At 42.4% G+C, this 15,390-nt stretch overlaps 2 protein-coding genes across 3 annotated transcripts in view; both read right to left on the reverse strand.

Moving 5' to 3' along the window:
• mfsd14a2 (major facilitator superfamily domain containing 14A2) overlaps window positions 1-5,633 on the reverse strand; it is a 40,661-nt gene extending 35,028 nt beyond the window's left edge. For both annotated transcript variants that reach the window (XM_046322538.1, XM_046322537.1), the window contains exon 1: window positions 5,413-5,633. In XM_046322538.1, the coding sequence (XP_046178494.1) occupies window positions 5,413-5,496 (84 nt within the window). In that variant the 5' untranslated portion in view covers window positions 5,497-5,633. The remainder of the gene's footprint in view (window positions 1-5,412) is intronic.
• A 4,181-nt stretch (window positions 5,634-9,814) lies between these two features.
• LOC124009781 (unconventional myosin-IXb-like) overlaps window positions 9,815-15,390 on the reverse strand; it is an 80,707-nt gene continuing 75,131 nt past the window's right edge. Inside the window, exon 42 of the mRNA XM_046321938.1 lies at window positions 9,815-10,715. Within this exon, the coding sequence (XP_046177894.1) occupies window positions 10,531-10,715 (185 nt within the window). The 3' untranslated portion in view covers window positions 9,815-10,530. The remainder of the gene's footprint in view (window positions 10,716-15,390) is intronic.

Below are 15,390 nucleotides of genomic sequence, written 5' to 3' on the forward strand. Positions count from 1 at the left end.
GTAAACTGCAACAGGTGCTGAGTATAGTGAGTGGGACTGCCATTCTAACCCCAAGTGTCCACTAACATGTTCACTTCTGCTCATGGATTTAAAAGGAAGAGACTGGTGAAACATGATGGAACTCCCTACCCATGCTAACACCAATCCTTTTACATGCGTGGGGAGGAAGGAAGAAGCGTCCACTTCCCAGAGATGGAAGAGGGGACATGGGAGTCTTGACAGAGAGGTGGGACAGCCATGTTGGCTGTAAAAGTAGGGCTGGGTGTGTTCATTCTAGACCACAAATCATGCAATGCAATGGCAAGAAGGGCTAGTTTCATCCTGACTGCCATCAAGCTAGTCTGCAGGTAACCAAAACCGCGTCAAAGGCTATTCCAAAGTATTACTGCTGAGAACATATGGTTCTCGTGAGATCTCATTGGCTCAAGACTATAGCCAACATAAACAAGTGGCATCTCCCTCTCAATTCCAGTACCTAACCCAAACCATGCTCCAAAGGACCACATTACTCAATCAAGATCATTGACCTTTTGGTTATTCTTGAAGCCTGAATTGAAGGGACAAAACTCAAGCAAACTCACAGCGTATTTCAGCCAGCTAGGTAACATTGTTTGGAGTAGTGTGAACTGACAAAGTCATTAACTGACAACAATTCATGTTGTCAACAAAATGTCAGTCATTTCAGATGACATTTACAAATCATGCATTTTATAGCCATCACATCCCTACAGACATTGTACCAACCTCATGCTTCAGCTAGCTACCTAGGAAAGCAACACACCCAACCAGTGAGTGAGTGAGTGAGTATGTACGATATATATTTTTAAAAATGTATATAAAAAATAATTCTGTAAACATATCGGAATCGGATGAATTTAGCTAAAAATGCCAACATCGTTATCGGCCCGATGTCTAGTTTAACGCCAGTGTGCAAAACCGATGTCAAAGCTGACGTGCATACCTACACTAAGCATTCAAAAGTTGTCACTTAGAAATGTCCTTGTTTCTGAAAGTATGGGGGAAAAAAAGGTTGTCCATTAAAATAACATCAATTTGATCAGAAATACAGTGTAGACATTGTTAATGTTGTAAATGACTATTGTAGATGGAAACAGCTGATTTTTAAAAATGGAATATCTACATAGGCCCATTATCAGGTAATAAAGGTAAAATCATTTTTTTTTTTAAATCAGCAACCATCACCCCTGTGTTCCAATGGCACATTGTGTTTGCTAATCCAAGTTGATCATTTTAAAAAGCTAATTGATCATTAGAAAACACTTTTACAATTGTTAGCACAGCTGAAAACGGTTGCTCTAATTAAGAAGCAATAAAATTGGCCTCCTTTAGACTAGTTGAGTATATTTGTGGAGCATCAGCATTCGATTACAGGCTCAAAACGGCCAGAAGCAAAAGGACTTTCTTCTGAAACTCGGTCTATTCTTGTTCCGAGAAATGAAGGCTATTCCATGCGAGAAATTGCTAAGAAACTGAAGATCTCGTACAACGCTGTGTACTTCTCCATTCACAGAACAGCAATAAGAACGGTCTTATAAATTAGAGTTATTTTAGACGACACCTAGCTATCTATAGCTACTGTAACAGATGTCGTTTTACTATGTTTTTGGGGAAGAACATTGTCCATCCATGAGCTTTTTATTTATGACCAACACCGTTACAAGCATCGCAGCATGCGTATCGAAGAATCGCTGAGACTTGAAATACGAGTGAGTGTTTAATCAATGCGTAAATTAGGTTAAAAAAATATATATATTCTATCATCAAAACGTTAAAATATTAGGTGACGTGCAGTCATATTAAAATCCTGATTGATCAAACACTATGATGTGTCAACTAAGTTATTTGACACGCAAAGACCCAAACGGCGTTCCATAGTATGTGAAATCCTGGTTGAGAATGAAACGACTGAACATCGAAAAAGCACAGCAAGTAAGTGAAAGAAATAGGTTGATGTTTTACTGGTAATGGGGACATAAGTAACTGCCAACAAAATAACTGTCAGTGTGTGTGTGTGTGTGTGTGTAACCTTTATTTAACTAGGCATGACAAATTCTTATTTACAATGACGTCCTACCCAAGCCAAACCCTAACGAAGCGTGGCCAATTGTGTGCCGCCCTATGGGACTCCCAATCACGGGCCAGATGCAATACAGCCTGGAATCGAACCAGGGACTGTAGTGACGCCTCGTTAATTGAGATTCAGTGCCTTAGACCGCTGCGGCCGTGTGTGTGTTATCTACTAAAAAGCTGCCAAAAATGTAATATCGGAGCATGACACATATACACACAGTATCAGTCAATAGTTCAATACCATTCAATTTATTCCATTCCAGACATTAATACGATCCCTTCTTCCCCAATTACAGTGCCACCAGCCCCCTGGTGCAGTTTGAGTCCATGTGGAAGAGAGTGATAGTGGAATAGGAGAGTGGGGATGTGAGCCGGTGGGTCAGGGCAGGGGTGATGTTGATGTTTGTGTCCTGCTATAGGTTGTTGTTTGTATATGGAAGTATGGTATTTAAATATATATACACTACCAGTCAAAGGTTGTAGAACACCTACTTAAAGGGTTTTTCTTTACTTGTACTATATTCTACATTGTAGAATAATAGAAGACACCAAAACTATGAAATAACACATATGGAATCATGTAGTAACCCAAAAAGTGTTAAAATTAAAATATATTTGAGTCTACAAAGTAGCCACCATTTGCCTTGGTGACAGCTTTGTACACCCTTGGCAGTCTCTCAACCAGCTTCGTGAAGAATGCTTTTCCAACAGTCTTGAAGGAGTTCACACATATGCTGAGCACTTGTTAGCTGCTTTTTCTGCACTTTGCGGTTCAACTCATCCCAAACCATCTCAATTGTGTTGAGGTCGGGTAATTGTGCAGGCAAGGTCATCTGACGCAGCACAACATCACTCTCAGTCTTGGTCAAATAGCCCTTACACAGCCTGGAGGTGTGTTGGGTCATTGTCCTGTTGGAAAACAAATGATAGTCCCACTAAGCGCAAAACAGATGGGATGGCGTATTGCTGCAGAACACTGTAGTATCCATGCTGGTTAAGGGTACTTTTTGAATTCTAAAAATCACTGATAGTGTCACCAGCAAAGCACTCCCACACCTCCATGCTTCACAGTGGGAACCACACATGTAGAGATAATCCATTCACCTACTCTGCATCTCACAAAGACAGGGTGGTTGGAACCTAAAATCTCCAATTTGGACTAAGACTAAAAGGACCGGTCTAATGTCCATTGCTCGTGATTCTTGGCCCAAGCAAGTCTCTTCCTCTTCTTAGTGTCCTTTAGTAGTGGTTTCTTTGAAGCAATTCGAGATGTGTCTAACTTGAACTAAGCATTTATTTGGGCTGCAATTTCTGAGGCTGGTAACTAATGAACTTATCCTCTGCAGCAAAGGTAACTCTAACTCTGGGTCTTCCTTTCCCGTGGCAGTTCTCATGTGAGCCAGTTTCATCATAGCGCTTGATGGTTTTTGCGACTGCACTTGAAGAAACTTTTAAAGTTATTTAAATTTTCCACATTGACTGACCTTGTCTTACAGTAATGATGGACTGTCGTTTCTCTTTGCTTATTTGAGCTGTTCATGCCATAATACGGACTTGGTCTTTTACCAAACAGGGTTGTCTTCTATATACCACCCCTACCTTGTAACACAAGTGATTGCCTCAAACACGTAGAGGAAAGAAATTCCAGAAATGAACCTTAACACAGCAGACCTGTTAATTGAAATGCATTCCAGGTGACTTCCTCGTGAAGCTGGTTGAGAGAATGCCAAGAGTATACAAAGCTGTCAAGGCAAAGGGTGGCTACTTTGAAGAATCTCAAATAAGATGTATTTTTTCACTTTTTGGTTACTACATGATTCCATATGTGTTATTTCATAGTTGAGGTCTTCACTATTTTATTATAGAATGTAGAAAATAGTAAACATAGATGACTAACAGGACTCGTTTTGAAGCTACTGTGCCTCCATCTTCATACTACCCCACCATTGTGTTGAATCCACCGTGCCTCCATCTTGGCTCTCCCCCACCACTGTAAGAACTATTTTGGAAGCTATAGAATAGCATTTTATGATTTTTTGTTTGTTGTTGCAACGTTTATTATATTACAGACACCTTAATGCATAGTTTTAAATTATAATGCGAGCTAAATAAAAAAAGAAATAAAAATATGGAAAATTCAACACCCTACAACACTGCAGTTTGGTCTTGATCAGATTTAGCTTCAGAGAAACTGTGCAATGAGTGCAGAGAAAAAAAATAATAACGAATGCAATTTAAATAACTGAACCGATGGTGAAGTAGTTAAAAAAAATGAATTGAGATACAATAGAATTCCATTCATTCCGATTGGAGGACTACTCCTTCTGGGGAGAGCCAACATGGCCGACCTATTGCGTCAAAGCCTCTCATTGGCCAATACACAGCATTAGCGATCTAATGTTTTATCTACATTCAGTGTACAAACATTAGGAACACCTGCTCCTTCAACGACAGACTGACCAAGTGAAAGCTATGATCCCTTATTAAATCCACTTCAAATCAGTGTAGATTAAGGGAGAGACGGGTTAAATAATTACTTTTAAGCCTTGAAACATGGATTGTGTATCATTCAGAGGGTGAATGGGCAACACAAAATATTTAAGTGCCTTTGAACTTAGCTACCAGGCACACCGGTTTGTGTGTCAAGAACAGCAACCCCCCCCCCCCCCCCCCATGCGCAACAGTTTCCCTTGTGCATCAATGGTCCACCACCCGGCAAACCTTGTCAACAATGGGCCAGCATCCCTGTGGACCGCTGTTGACACCTTGTAGTCCATGTCCCGACTAATTGAGGCTGTTCTGATGGCAAAAGGGGGTTAACTCAATATTTGCTAGGTGTTCCTAATGTTTTCTACACCGTTGCAAACAACTGACACGAATTAAACGTGTTCGATTTGCTTTGTTTGAATACTACAGTAGCGTGACTAGCTATCACACACACACCACACCACACACACACACACACGAGGCAAAATGTTAATCTAAAAGCTAAAAAAAAACATCTTACGTCAAACACAACACCAAACAAACTCGGATGAAGCGTGGCTCAAAGTTAACAGCTGACTTGCTAACTCGCTGTGGTCTTGTTACCTTTAACAGTGACGTTACAACTTGTACCACCTAGCAAACATTAGCTTTAGCCAACAGCTGCTAGTTTGACATGGCACTAGTGAGTTGACATGTTAAACTGCTCAGCCCGGAAACAACTGGTAGCTAAACTTGATAAAACAAGCTAAATAAAATCATGCAAAACATGTCAATGTACATAGCCATTAGGCTAACGAAGAAAAATAGCAAAATATGTTAGCTAACGTTACTCACACTGCCTCCATCTTTTATAATAATTTTCTTAGCCAGAAGAACGCTGCGGTTCAGCCGCTTTTTCTTCTTCTTTTCTCCCGTCATTGTTAACTTATGTCCATTCTTGATGTCAGAGGGGTAACTTCAGTAATAAGCTCTGGAAAATGATCAATATTTGACTTCGCCTTCTCTGGCTACATAGCAAGTGATTACCCAATGCACATTTCCCCACCTCATTTTGATCCATCTTCCTGTGTAAAAAACAAACCGCCCCTCCGGTACGAGACTTAGCCCTGATTGGCAGGCGCTAAGGAGGCGGAAGAGGAACCTCTGGATTTGATAGGTTCAGTAAAAAAGTTTGTACTATCGATCACAAAATGTATTTCGTCGACATCATCTGTAAGTTTTGCCGGAACAGAGGAACATCATTTCGAACAGTACAGTAACACATGCTCTGATATTATAATTAATTGGAGGCGGCATAAAAAAACAAGTAGTCTACAGTTACCTTTTCACCTCGTCTTCGTGTATTGGTTGTTTGGCACAGAGACATGTCCATCAAATACGTAAGTGAGAACCCAACATGCAACAATTGCATTGAGTTTACGGTGTTACAGTTCGAGGAAATTAGTCAGTTGAAATACATTCATTAGGCCCTAATCTATGGATTTCACATAACTGGGAATACAGACGCATCTGTTGGTCACAGATACCTTAACAAAAGTGGGCCTCAGGATCTCAAGATGGTATTTTTGTGCATTCAAATTGCCATCATTGTTGTCTGTAGCTTATGCCTGCCCATACCATAACCCCACCGCCACCATGGGGCACTCTGTTCCCAATGTTGACATCAGCAAACCGCTCACCCACAGACACCATACACGTGGACTGGTTGTGAGGCCGGTTGGACGTACTGCCAAATTCTCTAAAATTACCTTGTATGCGGTTTATGGTAGAGAAATTAACATTAAAACCTCTGGCAACAGCTCTGGTGGACATTCCTGCAGTCAGTATGCCAATTGCACGCTCCCTCAAAACTTGAGACATTTGTGGCATTGTGTCGTGTTACAAAACTGCACATTTCAGGGGCCTTTTATTGTCCCCAGCACAAGGTGCACCTGTGTAATAATCATGCTGTTTAAATCAGCTTCTGGATATGCCACACCTGCCAGGTGAATGGATTATCTTGGCAAAGGAGAAATGCTCACTAACAAGGATGTAAACAAAATTGGAGAGAAATAAACTTTTTGTGCGTATGGAAAATTTCTGGGATCTTTAAGTTTCAGCTCATGAAACACGGGACCAACACTTTTCATTTATTTATATTTTATTATTTATATTTTTTGTTGTGCCCGAGGAGTATTTCTGTCTGTCATAAAGCCCTTTTGTGTGGGAAAAACTCATTCTGATTGGCTGGGCCTGGCTCCACAGTGGGTGGGCCTGTGCCCACCCATGGCTGCACCACTGCCCAGTCATGTGAAATCCATAAATTAGGGCCTAATTTATTTATTTCAATTGTCTTGATTTTCTTATAACTCAGTGAAATCTTAGAAATGGTTGCGTTTACATTTTTGCTCAGTATAATTTGGGAATGACCCCATTCATAATACACAGACATGAAAAAGTAATATACAACATTACAGATGTGAGCAGGCAGTCATTTAAATCTATGATGAGGGAGAGAGAAGGTGCATTATCTTAAAAGGTAGACTCAGAGATATGAAGTAGATGCTCAAAGTAAATAGCATTGTCGGTCAAGTTAAGCAACAACTAAGAACATTGAAGTGAGGTTAAACTTCTCCACTGTTTTGGTCCTGTACGCTTCACATTGTAACTCTGTGAAGCAAACTCATGCAGATTCATGATTCCAGTCTTAAGAGCAAAGTCTTGCATCTCGCTCATTGCAATCTCTTCAGTGCTGCTTGTGTCTATATCATTTAGATGAGTCAACCTTTAATTGTCATGTTTTTTGGGGGGGGGGGGTGCTTGTGAAAATGTGAAAATATGTCAATAAATATATTGTTAATAAAAAAAAGGAGGACCAAGGTGAAAATATCCATCTCAATTTCAAAGAAAACAGAAAAACACAAATATGCTGATAACCTTAAAACAATCTTGACTGTATTGTTTTCATTGGAGGTTAATTATCAATAAAATAGTACATTTATTTCACAAAGTACCAAACTAGGTGGCATAGAAGCAGAACGAGAGCTTCATGTTCCCTAGTGTTCATGTCACTAAGGACCCTATCATGGTTCAAACACACCAAGACTGTCTTGAAGAGGGCACGAGAACACCTATTCCCCCCTCAGGAGGCTGAAAAGATTTCGCATGGGTCCCTAGATTCTCAAAAGGTTCTACAGCTGCACCATCGATAGCATTCTGACTGGTTGCATAACCAGTGTGTATGGCCCAGTGCATCACTGGGACCGAGCTTCCTGCAATCCAGGATCTCTATACCAGGCGGTGTCGAAAGGAAGATCAGTTGGTAGAGCACGGCACTTGCCAGGGTTGTGGGTGCGATTCCCACAGTGGCCCAGTACGAACAAATATAAAAATGTATGCGCTCACTACTGTAAGTCGCTCTGAATAAGAGCATCTGCTAAATGACTAAAATGTAAAAATGTAAGTGACAGACTGTTCTCTCTGCTACCACATGGCAAGCGGTACCGTAGCGCCAAGTCTAGGACCAAAAGGCTCTTTGAGAGCTTCTACCCCCAAGCCATTAGACTGCTGAACAGTTAATCAAATGGCCACCCGGACAATTTACATATTCCGGGTGGCCATCTCTTAGTTATTCAAAAAAATTGCACCGACTTTCTTGCACAGGCTCGATGTACCCTCACTGGACTCTAGCCACACACACTACACAAAAACTCAGACACACACACATACATACATTCACACGCTTCACATACACTGCTGCTACTCCGTTTATTATCTATGCATAGTCGCTTTACCCCTACCTACATGTACAGTACCAGTCAAACATTTGGACACACCTACTCATTCAAGGGTCTTTCTTACTATTTTCTACTTGTAGAATAATAGTGAAGACATCAAAACTATGAAATAACACATGGCATCATGTAGTAACCCCCAAAAGTGTTTAAACAAATCAAAATATATTTTATATTTGAGATTCTTCAAATTAGCCACCCTTTGCCTTGATGACAGCTTTGCACGCTCTTGGCATTCTCTCAACCAGCTTCACGAGATAGTCACCTGGAATGCATTTCAATTAAAAGGTGTGCCTTGTTAAAAGTTCATTTGTGGAATTTCTTTCCTTCTTAATGCATTTGAGCCAATCAGTTGTGTTGTGACAAGATAGGGGTGGTATACAGAAGATAGCCCTATTTGGTAAAAGCCAAGTCCATATTATGGCAAGAACAGCTCAAATATGCAAAGATAAATGACAGTCCATCATTACTTTAAGACATGAAGGCCAGTCATTTTTGAAAATTTTAAGAACTTTAAAAGTTTCTTCAAGTGCCGTTGCAAAAACCATCAAGCTCTATGATGATACTGGCTCTCATGAGGACCACCACAGGAAAGGAAGACCCAGAGTTACCTCTGCTGCAAAGGACAAGTTCATTAGAGTTAACTGCACCTCAGATTACAGCCCAAATAAATGCTTCACATAGTTCAAGTAACATACACATCTCAACATCAACTGTTCAGAGGAGACTGCGTGAATCAGGCCTTCTTGGTCCAATTGCAATAAAGAAATCACTACTAAACGACACCAATAATAAGAAGAGACAAGCTTGGGCCAAGAAACACGAGCAATGGACATTAAACGTAAGCATTTCACTGTTGTATTCGGCACACGTGACAAACTGATTTGATTTGACCAGTGGAAATCTGTCCTTGGGTCTGATGAGTTCAAATTGTAGATTTTTGGTTCCAACCGCCGTGTCTTTGTGAGACGCAGAGTAGGTGAACAGATGATCTCCTCATGTGTGGTTCCCACCGTGAAGCACGGAGGAGGTGGTGTGATGGTGCTTTGCTGGTTACACTGTCAGTGATTCATTTAGAATTCAAGGCACACTTAACCAGCATGGCTACCACAGCGATACGTCATCACGTCTGGTTTGCGCTTAGTGGGAGTATCATTTGTTTTTCAACAGGACAATGACCCAAAACACACTATTTGACCAAGGAGTGTGATGGAGTGCTGCATCAAATGACCTTGCCTCCACAATCACCTGACCTCAACCCAAATGAGATGGTTTGGGATGAGTTGGACCACAGAGTGAAGGAAAAGCAGCCAATAAGTGTTCAGCATATGTGGGAACTCCTTCAAGACTTTTGCGAAGAGTGTGCAAATCTGTCCATCAAGGCAAAGGGTGGCTACTTTGAAGAATCTAAAATATATTTTTATTTGTTTTACACTTTTTGGGTTACTACGTACATTATTTAATATGTGTTATTTCATAATGTTGATGTCTTCACTATTATTCTACAATGTAGAAAATAGTACAAATGTAGAAAAACTCTTGAATGAGTAGATGTGTCCAAACTTTTGACTGGTCCTGTAAATATTACCTCAGTTACCTAGACTAACCCGTACCCCTTCACATTGACTTGGTATAGGTACCCCTTGTATACAGCCCCCTTATTGTGTTACTATTTCCCCTAGATTAAGTTAGCACATTCTTCTTACCTTTTAAAAACTAAGCATTTTAAGGTAAGGTCGACATCTGTTGTTTTCGGCGCAGGTGACAAATAAAATTAGATTTGATTTGAGCTTTGATCATTACACACACACACACACACACACACACACACACACACACACACACACACACACACACACACACACACACACACACACACACACACACACACACACACACACACACACACACACACACACACACACACACACACACACACACACACACAAATGGATGTAGGAAAATATACATCATGTGCTTGGTTCTTGTTGCCATAATACAGCTCCAATGCTATCAGTCGAAGGATTAGCTTCGTGTATGACAATTATGGCCCCATCCTAGATGTCCTCTAGCCTGGTCCCAGATCTGTTTAGTGCTCTTTCCAACTCCATTGCTGTCATTGTACAGCCATGTTTGGCATGATAATTCCATTTGGAGCAAAAACAGACTGGCACCCAGGCTAGTCCTCTTCCTCATCTATGAAAGGGATGTCCAGCTCTGAGAAGTTCCTGCTCCTGGTTTTGTTGTGGGCTGGGGGTTCTATCCATCTAGCCTGGTCAGTGGCTGTAGTAGTTCTCTGGGTCAGGTCAGGTGGCTTAGGAGGGCACTCCTGCCTCGGGCTCCTCCACAACAGGTTCATTCTGCCTGGTGGAGAAAGTCTGGATTATTAAGAAGCGTTGGCTAAACCACATACTGATCTGGGACCAGCTGGCTGGTTAAAACAGGGCCTGGTAGAGACACTCTGAATGAATCTAATAGCAGCTGGTCCCAGATCTGTAGGTGCTGGGAATGACAATGAGAATCAGAGGAGTTAATATAATATTAGACATTTAGGTGGTCCCGGGAATCAAATCCACTATACTGGCTCTTGCAAGCACCATGCTCTACCAACTGAGCTACACGACGTGCATACCGATCTGGGACCAGGCTCGTACAACAGGCTGATACAGTCTGCCTGCTCCTGATAATAATAATAAAAAAAGGTTCTTCAGTCAGAAATGAACTAAGACACCAAGAAATACCATAGTTACTGTTACCTGGTTACACAAAACCCAGAAATAACATAGTTACTGTTGCGTGGTTACACAAAACCCAGAAATAACGTAGTTACTGTTGCCTGGTTACGCAAAAAACACAGAAATACCAAAGTTACTGGTAGGTCTGTCAGTAAATCATTCACCTGGTTATGACCCACTTTAACAGGGAATACACCACTTCTTTCTTCAAATCTCTCCCGTAATATAGCGAGGAGTTGGCTAGCAGGAGATTGGTAAAAATAATTCAAATACTGTGTGTCAACCAATGTCCCAGTAAAAGAAAAACAAGACTTTATTTTACAGCCCGGTTTAAGAATCTCATAGTAATACAATCACAACGCACTTATTAAGTTACTGTTTTCATAAGTCATTTCTAAGTTTCTATCTGGGCTGTAAAATAAAGAATAGGCTGTAACAGTGGGCTGTAATATAAAGAATAGGCTGTAACAGTGGGCTGTAACATAAAGAATAGGCTGTAACAGTGAGCTGTAATATAAAGAATAGGCTGTAACATAAAGAATAGGCTGTAATATAAAGAATAGGCTGTAATATAAAGAATAGGCTGTACCAGTGGGCTGTAATATAAAGAATAGGCTGTAACAGTGGGCTGTAATATAAAGAATAGGCTGTAACAGTGGGCTGTAATATAAAGAATAGGCTGTAACAGTGGGCTGTAATATAAAGAATAGGCTGTAATATAAAGAATAGGCTGTAACAGTGGGCTGTAATATAAAGAATAGGCTGTAATATAAAGAATAGGCTGTAACAGTGGGCTGTAATATAAAGAATAGGCTGTAATATAAAGAATAGGCTGTAACAGTGGGCTGTAATATAAAGAATAGGCTGTAATATAAAGAATAGGCTGTAACAGTGGGCTGTAATAAATCAAATCAAATCTTATTTGTCACATACACATGGTTAGCAGATGTTAATGCGAGTGCCGCGAAATGCTTGTGCTTCTAGTTCCGACAATGCAGTGATAACCAACAAGTAATCTAACTAACAATTCCAAAACTACTGTCTTATACACAGTGTAAGGGGATAAAGAATATGTACATAAGGATATATGGATGAGTGATGGTACAGAGCAGCATACAGTAGATGGTATCGAGTACAGTATATACATATGAGATGAGTGTGTAGACAAAGTAAACAAAGTGACATAGTTAAAGTGGCTAGTGATACATGTATTACATAAGGATGCAGTCGATGATGTAGAGTACAGTATATACATATGCATATGAGATGAATAATGTAGGGTAAGTAACATTATATAAGGTAGCATTGTTTAAAGTGGCTAGTGATATATTTACATCATTTCCCATCAATTCCCATTTTTAAAATGGCTGGAGTTGGGTCAGTGTCAATGACAGTGTGTTGGCAGCAGCCACTCAATGTTAGTGGTGGCTGTTTAACAGTCTGATGGCCTTGAGATAGAAGCTGTTTTTCAGTCTCTCGGTCCCAGCTTTGATGCACCTGTACTGACCTCGCCTTCTGGATGATAGCAGGGTGAACAGGCAGTGGTTCGGGTGGTTGATGTCCTTGATGATCTTTATGGCCTTCCTGTAACAACGGGTGGTGTAGGTGTCCTGGAGGGCAGGTAGTTTGCCCCCGGTGATGCGTTGTGCAGTCCTCACTACCCTCTGGAGAGCCTTACGGTTGAGGGCGGAGCAGTTGCCGTACCAGGCGGTGATACAGCCCACCAGGATGCTCTCGATTGTGCATCTGTAGAAGTTTGTGAGTGCTTTTGGTGACAAGCCGAATTTCTTCAGCCTCCTGAGGTTGAATAGGCGCTGCTGCGCCTTCTTCATGACGCTGTCAGTGTGAGTGGACCATTTCAGTTTGTCTGTGATGTGTATGCCGAGGAGCTTAAAACTAGCTACCCTCTCCACTACTGTTCCATCGATGTGGATAGGGGGGAGTTCCCTCTGCTGTTTCCTGAAGTCCACAATCATCTCCTTAGTTTTGTTGACGTTGAGTGTGAGGTTATTTTCCTGACACCACACTCCGAGGGCCCTCACCTCCTCCCTGTAGGCCGTCTCGTCGTTGTTGGTAATCAAGCCTACCACTGTTGTGTCGTCCGCAAACTTGATGATTGAGTTGGAGGCGTGCGTGGCCACGCAGTCGTGGGTGAACAGGGAGTACAGGAGAGGGCTCAGAACGCACCCTTGTGGGGCCCCCGTGTTGAGGATCAGCGGGGAGGAGATGTTGTTGCCTACCCTCACCACCTGGGGGCGGCCCGTCAGGAAGTCCAGTACCCAGTTGCACAGGGCGGGGTCGAGGCCCAGGGTCTCGAGCTTGATGACGAGCTTGGAGGGTACTATGGTGTTGAATGCCGAGCTGTAGTCGATGAACAGCATTCTCACATAGGTATTCCTCTTGTCCAGGTGGGTTAGGGCAGTGTGCAGTGTGGTTGAGATTGCATCGTCTGTGGACCTATTTGGGCGGTAAGCAAATTGGAGTGGGTCTAGGGTGTCAGGTAGGGTGGAGGTGATATGGTCCTTGACTAGTCTCTCAAAGCACTTCATGATGACGGAAGTGAGTGCTTCGGGGCGGTAGTCGTTTAGCTCAGTTACCTTAGCTTTCTTGGGAACGGGAACAATGGTGGCCCTCTTGAAGCATGTGAGAACAGCAGACTGGTATAGGGATTGATTGAATATGTCCGTAAACACACCGGCCAGCTGGTCTGCGCATGCTCTGAGAGCGCGGCTGGGGATGCCGTCTGGGCCTGCAGCCTTGCGAGGGTTAACACGTTTAAATGTCTTACTCACCTCGGCTGCAGTGAAGCAGAGACCGCATGTTTTCGTTGCAGGCCGTGTCAGGGGCACTGTATTGTCCTCAAAGCGGGCAAAAAAGTTATTTAGTCTGCCTGGGAGCAAGACATCCTGGTCCGTGACTGGGCTGGGTTCCTTCTTGTAGTCCGTGATTGACTGTAGACCCTGCCACATGCCTCTTGTGTCTGAGCCATTGAATTGAGATTCCACTTTGTCTCTGTACTGACGCTTAGCTTGTTTAATAGCCTTGCGGAGGGAATAGCTGCATTGTTTATATTCGGACATGTTACCAGACACCTTGCCCTGATTAAAAGCAGTGGTTCGCGCTTTCAGTTTCACGCGAATGCTGCCATCAATCCACGGTTTCTGGTTTGGGAATGTTTTTATCGTTGCTATGGGAACGACATCTTCGACGCACGTTCTAATGAACTTGCACACCGAATCAGCGTATTTGTCAATATTTCCATCTGACGCAATACGAAACATGTCCCAGTCCACGTGATGGAAGCAGTCTTGGAGTGTAGAGTCAGCTTGTTCTGACCAGTGTTGGACAGACCTCAGCGTGGGAGCCTCTTGTTTTAATTTCTGCCTGTAGGCAGGGATCAGCAAAATGGAGTCGTGGTCAGCTTTTCCGAAAGGGGGGCGGGGCAGGGCCTTATATGCGTCGCGGAAGTTAGAGTAACAATGATCCAAGGTTTTACCACCCCTGGTTGCGCAATCGATATGCTGATAAAATTTAGGGAGTCTTGTTTTCAGATTGGCTTTGTTAAAATCCCCAGCTACAATGAATGCAGCCTCCGGATAAATGTTTTCCAGTTTGCAAAGAGTTAAATAAAGTTCGTTCAGAGCCATCGATGTGTCTGCTTGGGGGGGGATATATATGGCTGTGATTATAATCGAAGAGAATTCTCTTGGAAGATAATGCGGTCTACATTTGATTGTGAGGAATTCTAAATCAGGTGAACAGAAGGATTTGAGTTCCTGTATGTTTCCTTCATCACACCATGTCCCGTTAGTCATGAGGCATACGCCCCCGCCACTCTTCTTACCAGAGAGATGTATGTTTCTGTCGGCGCGATGCGTGGAGAAACCCGTTGGCTGCACCGCCCTGGATAGCGTCTTCCCAGTAAGCCATGTTTCCGTAAAGCAGAGAACGTTGCAGTCTCTGATGTCCCTCTGGAATGCCACCCTTGCTCGGATTTCATCAACCTTGTTGTCGAGAGACTGGACATTGGCAAGAAGAATGCTGGGAAGTGGTGCGCGATGTGCCCGTCTCCGGAGTCTGACCAGAACACCGCGTTTCCCTCTTTTTCGGAGTCGTTTCCTTGGGTCGCTGCATGCGATCCATTCCGTTGTCCTGTTTGTAAGGCAGAACACAGGATCCGCGTCGCGGAAAACATATTCTTGGTCGTACTGATGGTGAGTTGACGCTGATCTTATATTCAGTAGTTCTTCTCGACTGTATGTAATGAAATGACCTGGGGTACTAATGTAAGAAATAACACGTAA

The sequence above is a fragment of the Oncorhynchus gorbuscha genome, linkage group LG22 (genome assembly GCF_021184085.1).
Source record: "Oncorhynchus gorbuscha isolate QuinsamMale2020 ecotype Even-year linkage group LG22, OgorEven_v1.0, whole genome shotgun sequence".
Classification (NCBI taxonomy): domain Eukaryota; kingdom Metazoa; phylum Chordata; class Actinopteri; order Salmoniformes; family Salmonidae; genus Oncorhynchus; species Oncorhynchus gorbuscha.